Source organism: Nelumbo lutea, chromosome 6 (genome assembly GCF_056320005.1).
Source record: "Nelumbo lutea isolate HS-2025 chromosome 6, American lotus-T2T, whole genome shotgun sequence".
NCBI classification, from domain to species: Eukaryota; Viridiplantae; Streptophyta; class Magnoliopsida; order Proteales; family Nelumbonaceae; genus Nelumbo; species Nelumbo lutea.
In genome coordinates this window covers 63,185,910-63,206,513 of record NC_142689.1, presented here as the reverse complement: position 1 = coordinate 63,206,513, position 20,604 = coordinate 63,185,910, and the positions used below count along the sequence as shown (strand labels likewise).

The window sequence follows — 20,604 nt, the reverse complement described above, 5'->3', positions numbered from 1 at the left end:
AGTAGGTAGAGAGAATTTAACTTAAAAATGAATTAAATGATCCTTTTGCAGAGGAAAGTCCAATAAGATAGGAATGAAATAGAATTCATCAAAGATTAGAAGCAATGCAAGCTGAAATAGAATTCTCTTTACTATAGGTGGTCCATTCATGATCCATACATCCATGAAAGGTAGGGAGAAAGAAAAGAATAGAAGCAATGCAAACTGATTATCTATCTCTACTTGGCTTTACCGAGAATCGTGTGTGGAGACAGTCTATATTCTTCCCAACAAACTACTCAACCTTCTTTTCTCTACTTTGGAAAACGTTGTGCTTCATTTTTCTGAATACCTTGTCATCAACCATGTCATATAATTTTCTCCCCTGCACCATCGCCTTCTCCCCACACTCTTTTATCTTATACTCGTACCTCACATAAATGACTGGAGCTGTCATCCCTGCAACAATACCTGTAAACCCAGAAACAAAAAATTTAGCAGGAGAGAGAGAGAGAGAGAGAGAGAGAGAGAGAGGTTCTGTTTTGTAGTTGTAGTCTGTCGACATACCAATATAGAGGAGAGTAAGGAAATCGGCCAAACTACCCAGCAAAGAGAGAACCCACAAACCAGAAACCACTGCTGCAGATACATACCATTGTCTCTCCGCACCTACCCGAAATACCCATTGTACCCCTTCTTCCATCCATCCTCGAAAGGTGTTTGCTGCTTCCGTTGCCCACTGCTCTGAAACTTCCAAACCGAACATGTCTGGCTCTTTTCTGAAAACCAGGAGGCCAAAACAAGCATTGAAGAGAGAAAAAACAAAGGAAAAGGATGATGTTGAGCATAGAGGACTAACGTGTAGCTTACTTGCGGAGAATTCTGAGAAGGTTTCCCCAAAGAAACATTGAGGCGACAATCGATATGCCCAGCCACGAGGCGACAGTAAGGAAGTTGAATTGATACACTTCTAGCAGTACCCATATCGCTGTTGCAGTAGCCAGGACTGATAAGCTCAACTTCTTCCTCCTCCATAGGAAAGTGTCTTTGATAACACCTGCTACAGACCAGTGCCAAGACTCAGAGACAGAGACAGAGAGAGTGCTAAGACCATGGAGCATACCTGAGGTGGATGGAGATTGCACTGTTGTTGACATACTCTAAAGATGAAGAGGAAGGTGTAGGAGCCAAGGCTCTGTTGCTTCTACTGTGATTTTTGTGTTTCTATGATCTATCTTTCTTTGTGAAGGTTGGATGGAAGTTTTTCTCTCAATTTTATGTAAAATAAGAATAACCTATACTTGTAACAGGTGGCCCCAACAACTTTGAAACGTGGAGAAAAAAGAGAATCTATTTGCCACGATTTGGTAAGGCGTTTGCCTTGACAGACACATTGACTGCTAGTATGTGCGTTGTGACGTAACAACTTTGGAGGTTAGAAAACAAAACAAAAGGTTTTGCCTCAGCAGCATTGACAAGCTGCACGAGCCGAGAGTTAAATTGGCAGCACTCGACCGAAAACCAAACTAAGAAAGAAACCAAGCGGCTGCTGGTTTTATTCATATTGACATTAGTAATTTGCCTAATTCTTTAGTTCCTATTTGTAATAAATTAACTTCTCATATTGTTAGAACATAAGATTTCAACTCCTCCGAAAGTAAAATTGTACAAACACTCGAAGATTTCTACAGGAATCTGGTTGGAACGAGCTCATGTATTCTGAGAGGGAGACTAGAATTCTTCATTTCTGATATCTCCTTTTCTTTTCTGGAAGAGCATCCACCAAGGTAGTCCTCTGTCCTCACTCCTAAGCTGTGTTCCTGGCTTCAAGTGTGTTATCAAGAAGCGTCCCGACTACCATTGCCACAGTGGGAGGTGATGAGAAAATTGTATTTCAGATGTCATTGAACTGCAAGCAACGCTCAGATGGATCGCTTTCAGAGAGCCAATTAATAAAAAAAAAAAAGCATTTTGACCCTTATGCTGCATATGCAGCGTCATGCCAGAGTGTCACAAGTGTTTTCTTTGCCGCGCCATCAAGTGTTATCCATCGTGCTTATAGCCACCATTCCAATGTCCAAGTGTATCATGGGTGAGTTATGGATGTATTTTTGTATGGGGGATTGTCAATGGCATTCTTGTAATTATCTAATATGACTTTTCAATGTATCTTTATGTCATTCCTCCAAATGTTTAACGTATTCTTTAAGGGGAGGTAGGTAGTCGAGTGAATCAAGAGCATGTAAAGGTTAAGCATGAGATCCCCTTAATACTGAACTGTATGTTTATGCTTGCCATCTATTAATGCAATATAAGTTGCCTTTTGTCTAATTTGTGTGCTATATTTGTTGTATTTTCTTATGTTGTTGCTTGTTGCTTAAGCTTACTCGTCGCATTCAAGTGCCGCATAGGACTCCAATGACTAGCCCCATGACAAGAGTTCATTATCTCTATTGTGCCAGCATTTGTTTCAGAAGAAAGTTAGTAGTTGGGATGTCAATTGGAATGGACCAATGGATCAGGTCCAATTCAATTTGATAAATACTTTAGACCATTTTGGACCGGTCTAATTTAATGTCTACACTATCCAATCTATTCAAATTATTTTTAATTTAGATTGGTTTCAATCCAAACCTGATCCATTGACACCTGTATTCTCATCTTCTATTAATGGGCCAGATAATGGTGTTATGACGGTTAATATTGCAATGAAGGATAGAAAAGGACCTCACCCTCCTCCTTCATATCCATAAACTGACAAGAATAAAGTGAAAACTCTAATCACTGATACTCAATGACCATAGCCATAGTCTACGAATTCTAATATATATCTAGTTAAGTGTCAAATCTGTGGTTGATTCTACCATTCTGCTATCAAGTGTTATAGTAGGTTCAACAACATTCAGTTTCTTGCAAAACCATAGACTCCTACTACTACATCCTTGTCCCAACCTGGAGATTCTAGCTGGTAACCAAACTCCAGAGCTACCAACCACCTTATAGCCAACCTACAGAATTTAGGGCTTCATTCTGAATACAAAAGGCTAGATCAAATGGTGGTGGGCAATGGCACAGGTTTGAGCATTCTTCACACTAGGTCTTACTACTTCATCTACCGATCGTCCATAACTACTTTGTAATATTTTGCATGTTCATCAATCCACTGTTGATAATAATGTTTTCTTCGAATTCCATCCTCATGTGTGTTATGTAAAAGATCACTCCTTGAGGAAGACTCTGCTAGAGTGAGTAGGTGCGAGCTCCATCAACTTGATTTATCATTTCCTAGTTTGAAGTTTTCTTGCGTAGGTGAATGCACGATCATTGATCATTGGCATGGTCGCCTTGGACACCCTTTAATAAAGGTCTCGCAACATGTGTTAGCAAATTATCAATTACCTTTCTCTTCTCATCATAAACCCGCCTTCTATACAACATGTCGGCATGGCAAGAGACATGGCCTTCCATTTCTTCCTAGTGATTCAGTTGTTAATGCTTCATTAAACATTATTTATTCAGATTTGTGGGGTCCCTCTTAGTTAACTCTGTTGATGGATATATCTATTGTTTCACACATTTGATGCACTTGTAGTATTTTTTTAGTTCAAATCTATGGTTAAGAATTTACTTGAATGTAAAATCAAAGTTCTTCATCGAATTTGTCAAATTTAATGGTATTCTCGCTAGCCATGGCATCTTACATCGGGTTTCATGCCATCGACACACTGTGGAGACAAGATTAACCTTGCATGCTTGTTCCTCTATTTCTCTTCATTACTAGTATGGTGCTTTCCATACAGCAATGCATCTAGTCAACCGCCTTCCCTTTGTACTACTACTTGGTTATGTGAGCTCATTTGAAAAATTGTTTGCCAAGAAGCCCAACTACAATTTTCTATGCACCTTTGGGTGTCAATGTTTTCCCTTAATTTAGCCCTACAACAAACATAAACTTAAGTTTCTTAGTCCCAAAGCTATTTTTTTCTTGATTACCCATATGGTTACAAGGGATACAAATGTCTTGATGTTGCCATGGGCCACATATATTTCCCGTATGTGGGTTTTAATGAGGATTGTTACTTAGCATGCTCTGTCTTCATCTGCTATTCACCATGGACTTTGAGTTTAATGCCTTGGTAAAAAATGGGACATGGACCCTTGTTCCTAAGCCTCCTAATGTTGAGCCCATCAGTTGTAAGTGGGTCTTCAAGCTAAAGTACCATCCTGATGGAACAATTGAACGTTACAAGGCATGATTCATTGATAGAGGTTTTACTCAATGGGTTGGCATTGATTACATAGACTTTTAGCCCCATTATTAAGCCCAGTACTATACGTGTCATTTTGGGTCTTTCTATTTCTATAGGTTGGTCACACCAATAATTGGATGTTCAAAATGCGTTCCTTCACAGGGACCTATGTATATGTCCTAGCCACCAGGATTCAAGAACCCCCACCATCCTCATCATGTGTGCCTACAAGCGTGGTATCATAAGCTTACCAACTTCTTGTTCTCTTGTGGATTTATTGTCTCTCAATCTGACAATTCTCTCTTTTTAAAACATGATGGGCCTTCCTCTCTTTTTGTTCTCATTTATGTAGATGACATTGTTGTCATGGGCTCTAATTCCAAGGATGTCTTTGACCCCATTTACATGTTGGGTTCTCAATTAGCTGTTAAAGACCTAGGCCCCATGCATTATTTTTTTTTGGTGTGGAAGTTCTACTCACTAAAATAGGCATGTTCTTATTACAAAAAAATATATCTGAAATCTCTTGTTGTAAAGACACATGGGTGGTTTGAAGCCAGTCACCACTCCCTTATAGTCCGGTGTTCATCTCTCTAAATCTACAGGCACACCTCTTTCAGACCCATGTGAATATAGATACAGTATATCTTACTCACCAGGCCTAACTTATCCTTTGTTGTTACTAAACGATTCCAATCCATGCACTATCCAACTTCAGCCCATTGGGCCCAAGTTAAGCAATTGCGTTATCTCAATCACACTCTTACATTTGGCCTTACCATTAATAGTTCTAGAGATTTTTCTCTCACCATGTTAGGGTAGGTTTACCCGATGATAGAAAGTCTCATGGCAGTTTTTGTGTTTTCATGGGCCCTAATATTATTTCTTGGTCCTCACATCCTATTGTTTCAAGATTTAGCATGGAGGCTGAATACCAAACTATTGTTCTTGTCGCCTCTGAACTCCTTTGGCTTCGCTCCTTGTCAGTTTTTCACTCCCACTCTAAGCACATTGAAGTTGACATGCATTTTGTTCGGCATCAGGTCCAACACAATAGTTTTGCTATTCGTTTTATGTCTACAATCATATATATCCAAAATCCCTTCCCAGTCCACGTTTTGCATGGATTCGTGGCAAGTTGAAAGTTGGCACCCCCACCTTCAACTTCTAGGGGGTGTTAGTGATGTCATTGCCCCAAGCACTTCTTACCTAAAGAAGTGCTTGAAAAATCTTATGACCTAGTTCATTGGGCATTGGTTGGTAAGTGTATGCATGGTCACCCACCTCTACTAGAGATCAAGGAGTTCATTTGTAAAACTTTCTGTTTGTAGAACCAAGTGTGGGCAATTGCTCCTAACTTTGAACACATCTTGATTCAATTTGTTGAGGATGATGGTTTTTTGAAGGTATGGATGAGAGAGGCTTTTAAAATTAAATCCTTTCTTTTTCCGTTTATTCAAATGGATGTCTAAATTCAAAATGATTGGGAACCCTTTATGTTCTTGTCTAGATCATTTTTCCATTTTTACTAATTAATTTCTTTGTTAAAAGGTTGCTTCGTTTGATGGCTTTGGCAATCAGACCAGTTCTCAAGATTGATTGGGTAACTATAACTTTAATCAAAACTAGAGCGACTTGTGTTTGTGTGGAACTTGATTTTCTCAACCATCGTCCAAGCAGGCTATGAATTAGTACTGGCTGTGATGGATTCTAACAAGAGATCATGTATGAAAACCTCTAAGAATATTATGACAATTGCTATAAGGTCAGCCATTTAGCGAAAACTTGTAAACACAATAAAGATAATAGACGTTTTGGAGATAAAAAGGGTTTGGATGAAGGTAATAAAGAGAAGTATATTGTTGATAGAGGAAAGAAGGTAGCAAAGCAATATGTTCCCATTTCAAAAGAAGTGCTTGTGTTGAATGATAGAAGTCAGAATGCAGTCTCAACCCCTGAGGTTTCTTCTGAAAATCCTAGTGTTAACCTTGAAGATGAAAATAATACATAGATGACATAGGTTTTGGATTGCCCTCTGTCTGGTCTTGTGACTGCTCCTCTTGATTAGGTTACATCTGAAAACTTTAGGGTTAAAGAGGAAATCTGAGACTCTAATAAGGTTCAAGTGGCTTTGGATTTAGAAGATGAGGTGCTAGAGACAAACACCTTAGTACATGAGGTTGCTGTTTCGACTGATCATACCACTACTATGTTTTAAGCGAGTCATTCGCGTGAGGAGATCCATAAGACATCTTAGTTAGAAGCAATTGGAAGATCATCAAGAATAAACAAAAGTTATCATTCCCATTATTTTTTATTTTGTTTTCTTCTTGGTTTTTGCTTGCTTGTAGGGCTGATTGCTACTTGTATAGTTTTGAGAGTCAAATTTTATGCCCCTCCCTTTTATGATCATTAATATAGTCTTTTTCTTTCTTTTTAAAGAAAAACTCTAGAGAAGTCCAATACAAGGATGGGTGTATGGATGATGTAAACTGCTGGAGTGAATAGGTGGACAACCTAGAGTGTCCTATTTTAATGGAACATCAATATCCAATTGGCAGCAATAGCGCAGGTTGCCTATACAACCTACATAGTAGGATAGAGTTTTTTTTTTTTCCTTCATGGATAGATTAGGAAAGAATTTTACAATTAAAAAAGGTGGGATATAGTGAGGCTAGACATGTAGGCTTGGCCCAAAGATCAAAAATGTAAGTTCAACCCTTGTAAAAAGCTTGGGCTGAATATTAGAATGGGCTTGGTTTTGGTTGGCTCCCCAAGTTGCATCCTTATCTTCATTTACTAGGAATTTTTTTACCTTACATATTGATGAGCATCCCTTGGTCTTGGTTTACTATAAGGGGGCTTTCTTTTTTTGGATTTTGAGAGGAGGGAAAGTTGGTTAATGGGATTTTGGTTACCACTGACCAAGAATCTCATGTTTGTTTTTCAGATTTATGTGGGGATCAGGGAAAGTTTATTTTCCTAGGTACCACTTACCCAGGTAAGTGATACTCATCTCCTAGGTGGGTAAATAACTTTTCCACATAAGGGGAAAGTTGTCCAACACTTGAATGAGACAAGAATGTCCCTTTTAATAATGGATTTTATGGCTAAAATGACCATTGCCTTATTAACCTGGGAATTAAAAGAACGTGGGTAAATGCACTTACCCGAATAAGTGTTTTTCAAGAAAAACTTGCCTAGGTAATTGCATTTACCAGGGTAAGTAACTTATCGAAAGTCGAACAGGACCTAAATGTTTTCAATCATATATTTGTTGCACATGTGTAAACAATAGAAGATGTGTCATAGGCTATTTTGCACATGGTCATGGAATCTTAATTGTGAAATTGTATATATTTTGACACATGACTTGCCACCTAGACCATGCTTCCTATAGGGCTGAAGCTTGGCCTAGCCCATAAATTAGAAGACACCAAGAAGAAATATAACAACCAAGCCTGTCTATTTTTCAAGGACCTATAATTCAGCTCAAAGTGCCTTACTTTGTGTCAAGTGTCGCATTTTCATTTGCGTAATACAAAGGCAAATACATCCATCCATCTACTAGACTTTGCTTCTTGTAAGTTATTACTATGGATGTCAATTTCTACCCTACCCAGTGGGTACCCATCCCAACTTTCCCGATGGAGTGGGTTTTTTGCTTGAAGGGCAGGTTTTGGGGCGGGGACGGGTTTTAGAATTCTACAACGCATATAGGTATGGGTAGGGTATGATATTAGGCTAAACCCGACCCTCCCTGACCCGCATACTGTTGGAAAGCATATAAACTTTATGTACCAAGTTTGAATTTAATAATATTCTCAATTTTATGTGAAATATAATTGATATTTTATGTGTTTTCTACATGTCTTAATCAAATAATTGGAGATTTTGTTGTTTATTTGTATTGTTTTACTTATTTATTACTTATATATGACAAGAAATAATAGAAAATTAGATATGAGTTCTAAATCCAACCCGCCCTACCCTTGAATGTGGGGAGGGTAGGGTTGGGAGGGCTTTGCATTTTCATGTGTGGATAGGGTTTGGATTCTCAAAATCTAACCTGTTATGAGTTTTGGGTGGGTACAGATTGGAAAGTTTAGGGGGGCAGGTAGGGCCTAGAATTTACAAAACCCTCCCCAAACCCACCCCATTGTCATCCCTAGCTATTACAAATAACACCAATACCAGAAGTGTAAAACAACAAAATTTCTTTTCTTCCTCTACGAAAAAAAGGGTACATAATCATAAAAAGTGAAAAAGGACCTATTTGGCAATGTTTAAAAGATATTGCCAAGTTGATTAGGCCCTATGGATTGTCTTTGGAGACGTTAATGCAATAAGATCACGATGAGAAAAATTGAGAGGAAGGAGAGTAACGCCAAGCCAAACAAAGGCCTTTAATGAAATGATTGAAGCATGTAACCTAATGGAACTTAAAAAGAAAAAACAAAATTTGGAAGCCTTAAAAGAAACTCAAAATCCTTTTGCACAAAATCCAAATAAAAGAGACCTCCTCCATAAAGAAATTACCCTCCAAAAACAACTAAACAAAATTCTTCTTATTAGAAAAAATATATTGGGCCCAAAAATCGAGAATAAATTGGTTAAAATTGGGAGATAAAATTAATAAGATTTTTCAAACATCTACCTTCGTCAGAAAGAATAGGAATAAAATCATCAAAGTCAAAGATGACGAAGTTTTTCCATTCTCACACCCTATATCTTAAGTTTCTCTCTCATTAATAGTTCTTTGGTTAGCAATAAATACATGAAGCATTTAACTTTTGGGGAACTTCAAAGTTTCCAAAGTTCTGGATATAGAAAATTAGAGCTAGTCTTTAGAGTTTATCTTATAGGTAGATCTTATAGAGAAACAACCTTTTGGATCTTGTCTCCATATCATCTCATCACCCTTTGTTTCTAAAAAAGTGAGAATGGCTTTAATTTTGTTCTATAGGTCATTTGGTACATATTTATCCATTTTTTTTCCTTGGCCCAATAGTTATTTTTCTTTGTCTATGAAATCACTTACCCTTTGATCTCAGGTATAGTCCTCTAGGTTTGCAATGTGAGACAAAGGGAAGGACCTAATCCAATTATCACTCCATAACTTGATAGGCTTTCCATCATCCACTTTCCATCCTAATCCTTTTTATAGTTCTCTCTATTTTAGGATACCTCTCCAATTCCATGAGTGGTTGCTCTTATGCCATGTTTGGGAGTGCTTAAAAATAAGTACTTATATGGGCTGGGGCCACACCATTATGCACTTATTGGTGTTTGGGAAATAAGCCCGAAATAAGTGCATATTTTAAAAATAAGGGCTTATTCTTAAGCCCAAATTTCCACCTTTTTTTAAGTGCTCATATAATAAGCACTTATTCGAAAATTTTCTCCCAAAATTGTCGCCAGTAAATTTTTAGAATACCTATTATACCCTTTCAATATTGTTACTTTTAGCAACAATGTTGTTACTTTTACAAAAGAACTTTTATAAAATTACTTTTATGGAAACACTTTTATGATAACACTTTTACGAAAGTACTTTTACATGAAAGCACTTATACAAAAGTATTTTTATAAGAGAACTTTTATGAAAGTACTTTTAAAAGGTACTTTTATGGAAGTGCTTTTATCAAAGTACTTTTATGAAAGTACTTTTTATAAAAGCACTTTTATGAAAGTACTTTTTATAAAAGCACTTTTATGAAAGTACTTTATGTAAAAGCACTTTTATGAATTTTCTTTTATAAAAGCACTTTTACGAAAGTACTTTTATCAAAGTACTTTTATGAAAGCAATTCTATCAAAGTACTTTTATTTATTCACTTTGGATTGGATATTTTGAAAATTTGAAAGAAAATGAAGGAAAAAAGAATCACAAATGCTTATTAGAAAAAAAGACCACCAAACGTCCAATATAAAATAAGTGCATATTTCTTAAAATAAGCACTTAAAAAAGCTGGGTGCTAAATGTAAATAACTGCTTATTCGAATAAGCACTTATTTTTAACATAAGCACTCCCAAACATGGCCTTGGGTGTTATATCTCACAAACTCTTACCTTTCAAGTATTTACATTTAATGACTTGGACCCATAGGTTGTTTAGTTGAATTAGGATTTTCCACCCTAGATTTGCAATGCAAGCCACAATCATCCAATTTAAATTTTTTACTCTTCATCCTCTACTTTGTCTAGTTTTACATAGGTTGTTCCATTTAACTAGGTAGGTGGATTTTTTTTTCATTATTTTCCATATAAATTTTCATTGTTTTTTATTTATGGAGTTTAAAGTTTCCTTTGGAAAGTAAAAGGCTCTCATAAAAGATTGGGGGTACCATGCTAATGGTTGACTTGAGAAGTTTTACCCTACTAACCAATGATAACATTTTTTCCAAATTTCTCTCAATTTTTTCCTCTATGTCAATACTTGATTATTGCTTGGTCCACTGCTTGAACCCTAATTCACCCCACACCCAATTAGACCTTTTTGATCCCTTTAGAACACCAAGAAACCTAAAGAACCCAAAATTTAGCCCAAAAGCCCTCAGATCTACCATTAAACCTACCTGGCCCCAATTCGATGGATGTGATTAACCCCCATTTACACCTCAACCCTTAGATTAGACACCGCCATCAAACCTTAAACATACTAAAACACCCATCCATGAAATTTCAACCCAGGATTCCTCCGTTTACCTTTCCATTAAACCAAGATTCCCTTTCAAGTTCCCTTGTTACCTAAAGCACCCACAATCCAGATCTCCTTGATCCTAATTCCTTTCAACTAATCAGACCATATGATTGAATCCTAGACACTGTAAAAAACTTACCCACAAAATTTCAGCCCAAAATACATTTGTTTGCCCCTCCATCGCATAAAGATTCAATTTTGAGGCTTTGGATTGACTAAATCAAGTTCCTTCCAAATATGCCTGATTTGGGCCCATTAGGGCCAATCTAACACTACCAATCAAGGCAGAATGCTTGAAAATCCCTTCCTACCAAATTTCACCCAAAACCATCCTTGTTTACCCTTCCTTTACACAAAGATTTCATTTCAAAGATTTAAATTAGCCAAATCGCACCCCCTTCATCCAGATCTATCTGATTTGGCCTCAATTAAGCCAATCTGGCCCTACCAACTAGTCCAAAGTGCCTAAAACCACTACCCTTCCAAATTTCAGCTAAAAATACCCCTGTTTGCCCATTCAATTAAAAATATTCCTTTTCAGTCAATTTTACTTACCCTATACACACAAGACCTCCATAGACCCTTAGACCTATCTCCACCCTCTGATCTTTGACCCAAAATCTTAAGGGGTCCTAGCAGATAAGGGCAACTTTTCACCCCTAATATCAATAAAAATAATACTTTTAATATAATAACTAAAGCAGGATAACTTTTATGAAAAAAAATATCAAATAAGGGCACTGTAATATAGTCCCCTCCTTAAACCCGTAGATTATACGACAAAGACCTGCAAATGGAAGATCTAAGTGGCACAAAGAGAAAGAGAGGAGGGTGGTGTGGTGGTGGTGGTGTGGCGACAAGAATTGAGAGAGAGAAAGAGAGGGAGGGAGTGGTTTGTCTTTATAGGGGTGTCGGATATACACTAATATACCTTGATGGATTCAATTTAGATGCAAATTCTCAATGGTAGAATATCATTGGAATAAAACCAAAAATGATTGGTTTATTCATTGGTCTACCCAGACAAGTAAGTGCAAAAGTGTGATGTTCGGAAGTTGTAATATAGTAGATTCACCAATTTGTACTTGTTTGAATGGATTCACACCCAAGTCTATAGAGGAGTAGAGTATGGGAACTTGGTTCAGTGGGTATGAGAGGACTCAATTACAATGTGAGAGAAATAGTAGCAATAGTGAAAAAGAGAGCAGATGGATTCTTGGTTTGTCGATGATCATGGGAAGTAGTGTAAAGGGTAGTGTTTAAACAACTACTGTTGTATAGCTTACACTTTTGTTGACAACATAAGGTGTATGTCTTGGAGCAAAAGTTTGATCGATTTGCAGAAATTATCTACTGGTAGAGTGAACCTTTACATTCATTTAGCTTATTTAGAACTTGGTGGCAAGATCTGAGACTAGAGGTGGAGGAGGTTTGACCCGCTGTTTGGTACTTCTAGAAGGGGAAGGAGATGAATAGTGTTAGTGTCCTTATGTGATATTTTTCAAAAAAAAAGTTATCGTGTTTTTGAAGGGGAAGGAGACTATCATTCTCTTTGATTACCCGAAAAGGACCCAAAATATATTGTTCATCGTCTCCCTCTTGACATAGTAGCAAAGAAGCACCACCTTCCAATCAGTTGTTCATTGCCTTTAGAATCGTCACGGAAAAGAAGACTCAGTTGTGTTATCTGCTTCTTGCATCCGAGATTGATCCTTACCTAAAGCATCATTTCCATCCTATCAAGCTCCAGGTCCATCCCCAAGTTTTGTGGTTGTTCGAAGATAGGTAAATCATGATCGGAACCAACTGAAATCCCCTTTGTTCTATTAATCAAGCACAAGCAAAAGTCCGACTGAAATCCCCTTTGAATCCTTTGTATATTGTTCCTCTTCTCCTAGTCGTTGGATTGATTTGTTAGTCGTAATATTCATCATGATTAATACTTATATTAGCATCCCATTTACTCTATTTCTTAGTTATTGTGTTTGTGTTGGCTTTGTGAATCAGGTTAAATAATCGATTGGTCTAATCTTTTAAGACCGAAATAAGAAATACTAGGTTATCTGATTGTTGGGAGACAAAGAACTGTGATCGTCCATGCGAGATTCTTGATCACCTGAGGTAATTCTATCATGAATATGATACATATAGACAATTGAAATCAATAAAAGAAAGGGAAAATTCCACTTTAGTACTCTAAACTTTTGGGGTAGTGTCAAGTTAGTACTCGAACTTCCAAATGTGTCATTGTAGTACCTAAACTTTCAAAAAGTGTCAAGTTGGTCCCTGACGTTAACTGATCATTAGTTATCTATTGAAAATGTCAAAACTACCCTTCAAAAGAAGACATTGTTCACTATCTTGAGACTGAACCGGTTGAGGTGTTTGAGATTCAAAATTAATGAAGTCATTGTCTTCTACCTTTAGATCTGAAACACATTCTTGTCTAGTTATTTCTTTGCTTTCAATTATTGTTTCCCTATATCATATTTCATGTTTTTTCAACAGTTAACGGTAGGGACCAACTTGACACTTTTTGAAAGTTTAGGTACTGTAGTGACACATTTAATAGTTCAAGTACTAACTTGACACTACCCCCAAAGTTCAGAGTACTAAAGTGGAATTTCCCTAAAAGAAATAATGATAAATAATAAATAATGAAAGAAAAATGGGGAAAAAGGGGTTGATGAGGAGAGAGATATAGATCAAAGGTGATTCAATATTTTTGTAGAATAGAAAGAAAAGGATAGGCATGCCAGTTATAGGGAGTAGCATAATTTTGAAACAAAAAAAATATATAATAAACAATAAATGATTACATTAAATAATAATAATAATAATAACAATAATAATAATAATAATAATAATAATCTAGGACAAATAATTGATAAAATAACAAAAAGTTAGGATTCCATGATAAAATAACAAAAATAAGTAAATAATTGATAAAATAAAAAAAGAAAATAAAGAATACAAAATATTAAATAATAAAAATTAAAAAGTAATAAAAATAAATAACAATAATAATGATGATGAAAGATAAGTAAATAAATAAATAATACATTATTAAAAAGAGGACAAATAATAATAATAATAAAATTATGATAAATAAAGCAAAAAGAAATATAATTAAGAAAATAAAAATATTTAGGAATCATTTTCTTTTGTATTAGCTGGCTCTTGTGGTTTGTTGCTATTATTATTACTTTGTTTAAGTGTTTGTTTGGGAATCCCATGTGGGCCCTACCTATTGGACCCAGGAGAGGGGTGCTTAACCCCTTCCCTCTCCCATCCAAGCCTTACCTAGACTAGTGTAGTTAGTGCTTTGGTCTTGGAGTCACTACAAACAAAAATGATTTTTGTTGCCGTTCTCAGAGGTACTATCACCTCCATTTCCTTCAAATGATGGGTAGCAATTCCAATTCAACCCAAGTGAGCCATTTGCTAACGCTCAAGCTTTATCTTCTTGAAATGTTTCTCTATTTGCTCTACCCATGATGATAGGATCCCCTAAGTAATAATCCTTTTTTACCTCAATTGTGATTTTAAGGATATTAGATACCATTGTTTTGAATATGTTGTGAATATTGTTAGAGAAATAGATTGAGGATTTGTTAACATTAGGCTTTTGACCTAATGCCCTTACAAATAACTCCATTAAATCCTTTATTTTGTTGGCGTTTTTAAGGTTTGTCTTGGCAAAGATAAGACAATCCTCAACAAATTGGAGCCAAGGAATTCTTAGCCCATTTCTTGAGGCTCTAAACCACAAACAATCTTTCTTGCTCTCTTTCTCCCCATTGATAAGAGTTTTGAGGGCTTCACTACACAATACAAAAACATATGGGGAAAGTGGGTCTCCCGATCCCCTAGTAGGTTTGAAAATCTAAGTAGGGGATCCATTACTTAATATTTGGTAAGATATCATTGTTAGGTGTTGCATTATCCATTGGATCCAATATCATGGAACCCAAACTTTTTTGTAGGGTTTTCTTAATGAATTTCAATTCAAGTCTATGATAGGCTTTTTTCATGTCAATTTGCATGCCATGACCCCATCAATTTAATCTTTTGGACAATTCTAATACCGTGGCACAAATGGAAAAACCGTAAGACATAAATATTTAAGTAAAAATCTATTACTCTTGAGTTGATCCTATAGATTGCTTCTTCTTGCTTCACGTCATTCGCACGAGCAAACCTCAAGCCAGAGAACCAAACAAGTTTGCAGCTCACTTGTCCATTATCAATTAGAAGCCGCCAAGGATGAGAAAACTCAAGGAGTGGAGACGATAACAATGCATTGGGTGTTATAATAAGAGATGATATGCAGCTTGCAAAGCCCATATCAAGGCCATAAAGTTTAGGAACTATAAGTGTAGGGAGACTCGCAGTTGGTGATTGATAGCCTATGAGGAAGAATAATGGACCCTCTATCAAACATCAGCATTCTCATCGAGGATTGCTATGAAGTCTGTCAAAGGAACAAAGTGAAGATCGAAATATCGAATACAGACATATCCTTAGAGAAGCAAATTATGTTGTAGATTGGTTAAGAAGGTTCACTCGCTCACCATAACCTCACAGGAATTTAGATGTAACAGCCTAGCTAGCTTACGTCTATTTAGCAATTAGCAGATGGGTAGAATCTCCCTGAGGAGCTTTTAATATTTTAATAATTATCAAAAAAAAAAAAATTGAGTTTACAGGTGATTGATAGCCTCTAAGTTAGGCAGACATTTACTGGCCTCAATCTACTCAGTGTTAATGTCCTTTTGCACTCTCTACAAAAACTCAGCCTTGTTGTGAAGCGGTTTCTTAGAGATAGACTAGCTGAGAGGACCCGGGTGAAGACCGTTGATGGCAGCAACCATGAACACTAATGGGTCGAGGTCTTTGACTTCAAGCTCCTCTTGGTTAAAGAGTTTCATATAATTACGAAGGGATCCTCTGAGTTTTTGCTTAATAGCAATGAGGGCTATCACAGTCTTTTTGACACCGTCGACTGTTCATGAAGTGTGCTAGGAAGAGCTCTATAAATTGGTCCCTAGAACTAATGGACCGTGGGGTGAGACTTGAAAACCACCTACGGGAAGTACCCTTAAACATGGCCTAGAATGCTTAGGTTATTAGAGTATCCATGGAGGATCATGATATCTCAAAAACTTTAAAAATGGTCCTTTGGATCTGTCGTGTCATCATAAGTTTCCAAGGTTGGTACCTTAAAGCTTCATGGAAGTGACTCCAAGGTGATGGAATCAGTAAAGGCCTCCATTTTGTTGGTTGAGGTGTGGTGGATAATGAAGTCATCACCTTTGCCCTCCTTCACCTGATTGATCTCAGCCTGGATGACACCAATCTGTGCCTGAAGATCCATGAGACGAGGATCGACATGAGGTAGTGGGACCTCAGCTTGATTAGGTGCCTCCCTTACCCGAGAGAGATCTTGATGGCTTCGAGAGTATTTTGAATTAGTTGGGTCTTGAGCTCTACACACGCAGTGATCGTTCAGATGATCACGAAGCTCAGAAACTTTAGGGGGAGAGGCACGACATCGGCCAACACCAAGTTGTTGAGGACTATTGTGGCTTGCAAACTCACCGTTGTCCTTATTGCGGTTGGAGGTGGCTCGATTTGCAAGGCACTCTTGGGGGTCATCTGGGACACCACGACGATGGGAGGTCGGGCAGTCAATGCCTCGACTTTGGGGGCGCTAGGAGGAGTTGGAGCAATGCCAACTTGCTCGACGACTGCAACATTCTGACTCTGAGGGCTCATCTCTAACATGTCCTCCTAACTACTGGCTGATGGAATGGTGGGAAGATCTCCCATCGTGGTGACCCTGTGTGTCAGTGGGTCAGCCGCTCTGTGGAAGACCTCCTATTGAGTGTTGCAAGTTGTCAAGCTGATTAGCCAAATAGTCTGATCGTTGAATTGCTCAAGGGTGACCAAGTTCCGAGCAATAACTAAGACATTTTCCAAATGATCAACCATTGTTGGAAGTATGGAAAGTAGAGTATTAAAGGAAAGACTTGTGTAGCAAATCATTCCCACAAATAGCACCAGTTGTCGCTATCAAATCTGCGGCCAAGGGCAGTTTGGTAACTTTCGAGGTCAAGTGACTGAGGATCCCACCTGCAAGGAGTGAAAAGATGTTAGAGGTCACAACAAGAGAACAAAGAGAGAACTTAAGTGTATTTTTGGCTATGGTTAGTTTTTATAGCCTGAGTTGCCCAAGAGTCAAATAATGGACGAAGATCAATGTTTTCAACTTGCCATTTACCTGACTGGTCAAACCATTTGAGCTGTCACCCGACCAAGATTCTGGGTCCGGTTCAGTCGAGACCTGTCAGATGGTCAAAAACCGTTGACTTGGTCAAGAACCGTTTGACCTGACTGATTTGTCCATTGACCCATTCAACCTAGGGACTAGGTCGCGGGTTGCATACTCAATTAATGCAAACTCTCGGAAGCCATAACTTTTCACTTCAATGTCGGATTAGGGTGATTTTCTTTTTTTGATTTTGGGTAACTTTTCGAGATCTATGCATCCCAAGGTGACGTAGGTGCCTTGCCCTGCTACTTTCGTGAAAAAGCCCCATTTTTTGCCTTAAATTACAATTTTTTATAAATAAAAGATTAAAAATTGTATTTAGAAACATTTATATTTCATATAACATATCTAAAATATCTATATATATATATATGGATAGATAGATAGATAGATAGATAGATATATAATACATAGTTGCGCTAATGTGGCATGGTCTAAACCATTCAACTTGGCTGGTCGAACCAGTAACCTGCGACTTGGAGGCATAAATGGTTTAGGCTTCGTATTGGTTTTTAAAACATTGACGAAGTAATGGTCCTGAAGATTAAGGTCATGAATGTGGCTATCACAAGGACAAGACCTCGTCATCCAAGCGTTAATGCGCGAGGTGAGAGCCGAACTAAGATCATAATGTAGTCTGGTGCAGCCTAAAAATTTCTAGTTTAAACCTAAGTTTTATGCTCAAATAAAACATAAAGTTGAGTCTTGCAGCTCCGACATGGCATGAACCCAGCCTATCAATGATACAGTTCCATTCCTTATCAGAAGTTGGGTCTTGTAGGGGTATTCACATTAAATGTCAAACCAACTAAACCGACCAAACCGGCCCAACCCAACCCGAGTTGGTCAATTTTTCAAAATCACTAGTCAGTTTTGGTTTGTATGAAAAAATAACCGATCCTATATTTTTAAGTAATTATTAATTAGTCCCTACCCTATATGTTAAATGTTGATATATTTTATTTGTGTTTTGTTTGAACTTTAAAAAAATTGGTTATTTATGATAAAAACTAAAATCATAAAACCAATACAAATATAATACAATGGTACAATATTTAATTCAGTTTTGTATAAATTTAAATATATTGACAAAAAAATTCAGTTTTGCATAAAAAATTAATTGATTTAAATATATATTTTGGTTTTTTATAAAAACTAAAAAGAAATAAACTTAAATATAAATAGATATTTTAGTTTAAAATATATATGAAAGCTGACTAAACCGATAAACCGACCTTTCATGTTTGGGTCGGTTTTACTTCAGGATCAATTGGATTCCATTTAGTGAATGAATAAGCCGACTAGGTCAAATCGGTTGAAATAAAAAACTCAAACCAACCCAACCCGACCCGTGAACACCCCTAGGGTCTTGTGGGGGAAGAGAGGAATATCTTGAAGGTAAGTCTTACAGGCTATAACCATTATAATACCGCATGAACTTGCCAGCCCAACCCAAACTCTAGCTTAAGTAGACTTGTGTCAAAATCATAATCATGGTGTGTGCATGTAGATCTCACATGTGCAATTGGAATCTTTTACAAGGTGATATCGTTCGGGACCAGGGTTCCAGTGTTCTTATAACCATTTATTGGGAAAGAAAATTTTAGCTAAAACTCTTGCCACAAGGAAGCAATAATTTTCTTTGAGGATTTTTTCAGTTTATTTTTTTTTTTTGAGCAAAAGATTTTTTTCAAATTAAAATATTTAAATTTCTCTAATATGTTGCAATGTAATTTTTATACATGTTCATTCAACTATAAATCATAGGAATGGCAACAGGGTGAAAATTGAAAAAAAAATGTTATCATTAGCTAGTAGGACGATTTGACCCGATCTATGGAACGGTGACACGCGGACAATGATTCAGCATGAACAACAGCTCAGCATTGTAGTCTAGTGCAACTGGGTGACGGGCCCATAAAGCAGCTCGTTACAACGTAGCCTACAAAAGGAGAAGCTCGCCACAACGCGAGCTCCGGGTTCCCCGAGCTACCTTTGAAGGGATACTCCGAGGTAACTTTAGCTCGCGAGCTAAGGGAACTAGCTTGCCCAAGCTCCCAAGCAAACAAGTCACCCCAAGGACCAATTCTGTTAAAAGTAATCCTGAAGTATTCTGAGCTCGCTACAAAGTAAGTCGGGAATGGGCCGCATGGGCACTCCTCAGAAAGCTTCTCCCAGACAAGAACACACCAATCCACCTATAGACACCCCGAGGTGAAGACACCTCGGGCTAAACAGCTCAGTTTAGCTTGCCACAGGCAGCTCGTCGCTTACAAGATATCCTGGCACAGGGTAACTCGCAGAAGGGTAGCTCGACATATCGCAGGAAGATCTCCTGTTCGACCACCGTACCTGACAAATATGGGGGCAGCAGCCATATCCCTCGTCAGACAGCGTCATGCCTGCCACCTTTAGAGGGTGCCTTACACCTGACAGGCATGTACCTTGCAGTGACGGCCCCACATGTGCCACCTCAGCCCAGCCAGTAACGGTTGCGACAGACTGACAGTGGTGGTTATACCTGCCCTATCAAAGGCCGGTGGACCAAAGACAACAGATTTCTGTTATAAGGAGCTAATATCAAGGGGTAGAGGTATCATCTTCTACTCTCGCGCTATCTACACTCTTAGCTTTCATCTTCTCCTTGCTTCTCCTACAGAATACTAACTTAAGCATCGAAGTGTTCCCGTCAGGAAAGCCCCCGGGGATTCTTCTTCTTCTCCATCTCTGGTACCTTCCAGGAGCCACGTAAGTGCCAGCTAGGAGTGACCGGATCGCGCACCATCATTTGGCGTCGTCTATGGGAAATTGCTTCTAAAAGCCTTCCTCTAAACTTTCACAATTCTTTCTTCTCTGAAAACTCAGCACTCATGGCTTCTTCTAGCAATGTTTGACAAAGCATGGAGATGGATAACTCTAGGGAGCAGCCCCAGCTTCCCACGGTCTGCATTGGCCATTTCACCATTCCTCTCTCGGTGGACGGAGTTCCCAGCCTGAGCATGCCGCGAGCAACGGCGCCTGTGGGTGTTCCCCTACCTTCCTCAATCGAAATGACCTTTGCTAAACCAAGTGTCATTCCTCTGGCGACCAGCCAGAGCCAACTCGATGATCTAATGCAGTGCATGTGAGCCATGCAAGCCCAAGTGCAGCAGCTCCAGCAATACCAGATTTACCAGCAGCAAGTGTTGCACCACGTCTCCCAGTACCACTATCAGCAGCAAGTCCCTCAGTTGCCTCGACCTCAGCTTTAGTAGCCGCAACTTCCTCCTCGGCACCAGTCTCACCACGGGCAAGGTTTCGCCGCTAGGAGGAGCACCTTTCTCACCAAGGGGAGGCC

The 20,604-nt window shown here is 38.1% G+C and overlaps 1 protein-coding gene across 4 annotated transcripts; it reads right to left on the bottom strand.

Moving 5' to 3' along the window:
* Positions 1 to 95: 95 nt before the first annotated feature.
* On the bottom strand, positions 96 to 1,250 carry RTNLB13 (Reticulan like protein B13). 4 transcript variants are annotated; one of them, XM_088950399.1, is made up of 4 exons: positions 1,103 to 1,250; positions 850 to 1,039; positions 547 to 758; positions 96 to 450 (listed from the first exon to the last, which is right to left on the bottom strand). In XM_088950399.1, exons 1-4 carry the CDS (start codon positions 1,134 to 1,136, stop codon positions 275 to 277), a joined length of 612 nt encoding a protein of 203 aa, XP_088806525.1. In that variant the 5' UTR covers positions 1,137 to 1,250; the 3' UTR covers positions 96 to 274. The 4 variants fall into 4 exon arrangements, with proteins under 4 accessions (XP_088806525.1, XP_088806526.1, XP_088806527.1 ...); XM_088950400.1 differs by having other exon boundaries at positions 850 to 1,036; XM_088950401.1 differs by having other exon boundaries at positions 839 to 1,036; positions 1,103 to 1,244.
* Between the last annotated feature and the right edge of the window lie 19,354 nt (positions 1,251 to 20,604).